We start from the raw sequence: 5,607 nt of genomic DNA on the forward strand, positions 1-5,607 counted from the left end.
TTCCTCTGCCACACCCTCGGTCTCCGAAACCATTCTCCCTACCTCATGCCTTGCAGCCACAGTGGTTTGGGGTATTGGGACCCTGGTTCGTAAGGCACAACGCTCCCATGTGTCTAAGATTAAGCCCGTGTCTCACAGTCTTTGTCTTCTGTCCCCAAGCCCACCCCCCCTCGTCATTGATGACCATCCGGCATACACAGTGAGATGTCTCCTGGGTGTTTGACCGAGGGGCAGAGGTTTCCAGTACCTGGAGTAGAGGTGCTGGGTTTCTGCTAGACATCCTGGATCCAGCCCTCATCACCGACTTCCAACACCCTGGTCAACCAGGTGTGCGCCCAGGTAGAACGCCAGGTGGCGTTCCTAGAGGGGGGGGGTTACTGTCTGATCAGTTTCACCTGTCCTTGTTATTGTCCCCACCCCCTCCAGGTGTCACTTGTTATCCCTGGCGTTTATATCCCTGTGTTTTCTGTCTCTCTGTGCCAGTTCGTCTTGTATGTTCCAAGTCAACCAGTGTGTTTTTCCTGTGCTCCTGCCTTTTTCTATTTTCTTTTACTAGTCCCCCTGGTTTTGACCCTTGCCTGTTTTCTGGATTCTGTACCCGCCTGCCTGACCATTCTGCCTGCCCTGACCTCGAGTCTGCCCGCTACACTGTACCTCCTGGACTGAACTGGTTTTGACCTTTTGCCTGTCCACGACCATTCTCTTACCTACCCCTTTTGGATGTAATAAATATCAAAGACTCAAATCTGCCTCCCGTGTCTGCATCTGGGTCACGCTTTGTGCCCTTATATTGGCGGGTTTGGACCGTGATAGATTTGTTGGTGATGTGGCCACCAAGGAACTTGAAGTTCTCAACCTGCTCCACTACAGCCCCATCGATGAGAATGGGGGGCGTGCTCGATCCTCCTTTTCCTGTAGTCCACAATCATCTCCTTTGTCTTGATCACGTCGAAGGAGAGGTTGTTATCCTGGCACCACACGGCCAGGTCTCTGACCTCCTATAGGCTGTCTCATTGTTGCCGGTGTTGTGTCGGCGGCAAATGCAGATGATTGTGTGTATGATAATGAGTTCCCTGGAGAATGAAGTGTGACCAAGTGAGAGAGATGGTATGTGTGTGTGTGACAGAGAGTGTTTTACAGCACGTACACCTGGATGTGCAGACAGACAGAGTGTGATGAGGCAAGGCCAAACACCCCTATCTCAACTTGAAACAGGAATGGTAAACTTTTCCTCTAGGGGTGGAGGTAGTGGGGAGGCGGTCTGGCTTCTGGCTGCACCCCATACTCCTTTCTTTGATCTAGTCTTTTCTGCCCATACAAGCCCTCAAACTCCCACTCTCAGCTCAAAATTCTAATTTGATGCACAGATGTTATTTTATGTTCCTGTCTGATCTGTTTATTTCCCACTCATACATCCATGAATAGATATTGGAGTAGACAACCATTATATGTCAAAGGCAGGGCATGGTAATAACTTTTCAAAGGTAAGAATGTGTCTCTTTCTCACTGTGATTAATATGTCATAGAGCAGTTAACACCTTAGCAAAGAATCAAATTATTCTGCACATGATTGATTGAATTAATATATATATATATATATATATATATATATATATATATATATATATATATATATATATATATATATTAAATCAATCAATAGACTAACTTCAAAATATTTCAATGCACAATTTGATTTGCTCTCATCGCAATTCAACGTTGTTTGTAACAATGTAGCTAACATTGCATGACTTTGTTACAAAACTAAACACTTGGGCTTTATAGGGCTTATAGCGCTTATAGGGCTTATAGCGCCACTATGTGGATACATAGTTGATACTTCTATTATTTGGGCGTGGCACTTTCACGCAAAACCCCGCATTGATTCCTACATTGATGATTGGTTACTAATCATGAAAGGCCACTTCTATCAACATGATTGACGTGCCTACGTAGGCATCCCAAAGCCTTTCTTTCTGTTACGGCTTCTTAGAAATGTGCTACCCATTGGTCAACCTAAATTACACCCCCTACATTTTAATGACATGACTGGTTCCCTGCGGTTGTGGGCGGGTAGAAGGTTCCAGAACTGGGCGTAGCAGGATCTGTGGGTGGTGTCGTTTGAAGTGAACAACACATCCGCCAGCCAGCCTTCTCCCATCGGTTCACTGAGATTACAGCACATGGTCCCTGGATTGATTTAGTCTAAAAACACCCAGTTATTTGATAGTAGCTACTTATTTATAGAGATCGTCAAGAAAAGTGCAGAAGGACAGGTAAATATTTGTGTGCGACCAAGCTGGAAGGACTCACGTTAGCTAGCTAACTTTGTTTAGTTTGCTGCGTGCATGCTAGCTAGCTACTGTAGCTAGCTAGTTCTCCTTTTCTAAACTGAACTTTATCTGACTAGCCGTGTGGAAAGCCATTTGCAACTGTTGTGTGCTATTTATTTAGGTTACGAATGTTAATTGACTAACTGTTATTTGTAATTTATGCAGTGTTCGTTGTTGCCTGAATAAGTTAAACACCGGCGAAACGAAAGCTTGAAAATGGACGGTGGCGTGACGGTCATCACCAATCCCACAGTGTCGGTGCGGCTGACCAGTACCATCAGTTCGTTCGAGGTGAATAAACGATATAACAGGGGAATCACCATCGGCGAATTCAAGGTAAGTTGTCGGTAATTTGTCCTTCGGGCCTCTGAATCTTAATGATGTAGCAATTGCCCCTCTGCACTGCAGACACTAAGACCACAGGCGCAGCACAGCCTGTGGCCATGTGATGCAGTTTCTCGGTTTCTATTTTTTTCCCCTCTAGGGTAAATTGGAGATGGTTGTGGGTACCCCGGCCTCCAGCATGGAACTGCAGCTTTTCAGTACCACTGACAAGTTCATGCAGAAACTGGATGACAACGAGGCCCTGCTAGGTTCCTACCCTGTGGATGATGACTGCAAAATTCACGTATGTACTTCTGTGCTCAAACACTGCTCACATGGTGTGTCCCCTGTTTACCTTTATTCACACTGGAGTCATGTGTAAGATGTTAGATCTGTTGATAGGGTATCTTAATCCACAAGTGATTTCAATGCCCACAAGATTTCTGACCACAGCATGACTCTGCTAGCTTTGTTTGCCAGCCTCTTTCTTGTCTTGTTGGGCTAAACAGCGACCAGTTGGTTAATGGCACCTGTACGATGACTGAGCCATTTTTTTTTTTTTTTAATTCAATATGCTGAGTCAGGATGATGGTGAATTCTGTGTGCTTAGGTGATTGACCGCAGTGGAGCCCAGAGCGGAGAGTTCAGTGATCTGTCTAAAGTGGAGAAATTTGAGATTCCAGATGAGGTCTATGAGAAGAGGACAGGTACTGTGAGCTTGCACCATCATCCATCATTCACAGCTAAACGCGTACATTTGGAATTGAATCGGAGGCAGTGAAGAAAAGACTTGTTGAGAGCCATTTGCCACTTTCGAGTGCCACAAGATAACTAGTGATAATTGCTCTCATCTACATCCTGTGTTAACTTTCATTTTGAGGTTACATGGCAAAAACCTTTCCTCAGTACATTACGTACGTAATGATTGAGTGGCTAACTATTACCATTGTAATATGGGGATTTCAAAATGGATTGTCCATATTTCCTCCTCAGATTCTGTAAGGTCATTCATGAAGAAGCAACGCGTTGGTCGCTTCAATGAAGAAGAGACAGCTAAAAAGGAGGCAGAGCTTGCAGCTCGTGAGGCCGAGGAGGAGGCTGCTGCTGCTGCAATCGGCGTCGGCAACCGATGCCAAGTGCAGGTTGTTGGGCTACCCACCAAGATTGGCACCGTTATGTATGTTGGTGAGTGAGGATTTAGGCTTGTCTAAACAGACTGTTACCATGGTTACTCCATGGATTATCAGTCTGACTGAAGTCACCCTAAAAAGACACAATGGTCTCTACAAGCCAGTGTTGAATAATGTATTTCCACCTACTGTACTGGTTGTACATGCTGTTGGTCCTTTTGGCAGTAGGAGGTGGAGATAAGGTATCCACAGGAAAGGGAGAGCGAGACCCTTAAATAGAATTGAGACTTCAGAAAGTGTTCACACCACTTTACTTTTTCTAAATTGTTGTTACAGCCTGAATTTAAAATGGATTGTTATTTTTTTTAGTCACTGGCCTACCCCATAATGTCAGTGGAATTGTTTTTAGAAATATTTTGAAATTATTCAAAATATAAAAGCTGAAATGTCTTTATGGCAAGTAAAATAAGTTTGTGGAAAACTTATGTAAAATAATAAGTTGTCCTGAATACAAAGTGTTATGTTTGGGGCAAATCGAATACAACACATTACTGAGTACCACTCTCCATATTTTCTAGCATAGTGGTGGCTGCATCATGTTATGGGTATGCTTGTAATTGTTAAGGACTAGGGAGTTTTTTAGGATAAAAGAAAGAAACTTAATGGAGCTAAGCACAGGCAAAATCCTGGAGGAAAATTAGGTTGTCTGCTTTCCACCAGACACTGGGAGCTTAATTCACGTTTCAGCAGGACAAAACCCTATTACACAAGGCCAAATCTACACTGGAACTGCTTACCAAGACAGTGAATGTTCCTTAGTGGCCTAGTTACAGTTTTTAGTTAAACCTACTGCAACACAACAAAATGTGGAATAAGTCAAGGGGTATGAATACTTAAGGCACTCCTTATTTCAACAGAAAACACTGTTATTTTCTGTCTTGCAGGTACAGTAGATTTCAAGCCGGGTCATTGGGTGGGAGTGAAGTATGACGAGCCTCTTGGGAAACATGATGGCAGGTGAGGGCAACTGGCATAATTTTTGTGACATCACATGGTGTCTGAGAATGTTCATTGTTAAGAGCTACCTTGCATCATGACGTGTATTTCTTGTATTAGACTTATGGAGTTGTGCAGACTGCATGAAATGTACTTGATGTCTCTTCTCTCTCTTTCCTTAGTGTGAAGGAGAAGCGATACTTTGAATGTGAGAACAAGTACGGTGCGTTTGTCAGGCCCCTGACAGTGACCGTGGGGGACTTCCCAGAGGAAGACTACGGTCTGGATGAGATGTAGAACTGTGATGCTGTCACCCAGTCAAAGGGTGTGGGCAGATGGGTTCAACCAAGGTTCAACTTTGACCTCCAGTCCGACTACGAACCCGGGGCGAGGGACAGTGTCATTGCGATTAACTTTATTTTGTTTTGCGCTGGTCAGGGAGGTATGGGTTGGACTATAGAGAGCTGCAACTGGGTAAGGAGGCAGTATCGCCTAGGACCAAATCTAGCGTAGGTGTTTGATATCAGAATAGAAATTCAGTGCAGAACGTGAGTAAACCGCCATGGGAGGATCTAACCTAGTCAATGTTTCATGTGAACTCTATCGGAGGGTATGAAGTGGTCCTCTTATGCATCACCTTCCCTTCAGAAGTACCCACTGTTCCCACTCAATTACACTGCTCAATGATGAGTTGTTCCAAGATGGAAAACGACTACTAATATTGTTCACTGGCATTCTATATCAGAGCAGACTGTTGGGTTCCAAATATTTAAAAAAAAATATTAAAAATTCAATCTGTACATGTACAGTGCATAAAGAAAGTA

At 43.9% G+C, this 5,607-nt stretch overlaps 1 protein-coding gene across 1 annotated transcript; it reads left to right on the forward strand.

The window, feature by feature from the left end:
• The first annotated feature begins 2,178 nt into the window (after positions 1 to 2,178).
• Positions 2,179 to 5,607, forward strand: tbcb (tubulin folding cofactor B). The gene is made up of 7 exons (XM_029680461.2): positions 2,179 to 2,276; positions 2,499 to 2,669; positions 2,818 to 2,961; positions 3,268 to 3,364; positions 3,651 to 3,842; positions 4,732 to 4,804; positions 4,966 to 5,607. Exons 2-7 carry the CDS (start codon positions 2,550 to 2,552, stop codon positions 5,078 to 5,080), a joined length of 741 nt encoding a protein of 246 aa, XP_029536321.2. The 5' UTR covers positions 2,179 to 2,276; positions 2,499 to 2,549; the 3' UTR covers positions 5,081 to 5,607.

Source organism: Oncorhynchus nerka, linkage group LG14 (assembly GCF_034236695.1).
Source record: "Oncorhynchus nerka isolate Pitt River linkage group LG14, Oner_Uvic_2.0, whole genome shotgun sequence".
NCBI lineage: Eukaryota > Metazoa > Chordata > Actinopteri > Salmoniformes > Salmonidae > Oncorhynchus > Oncorhynchus nerka.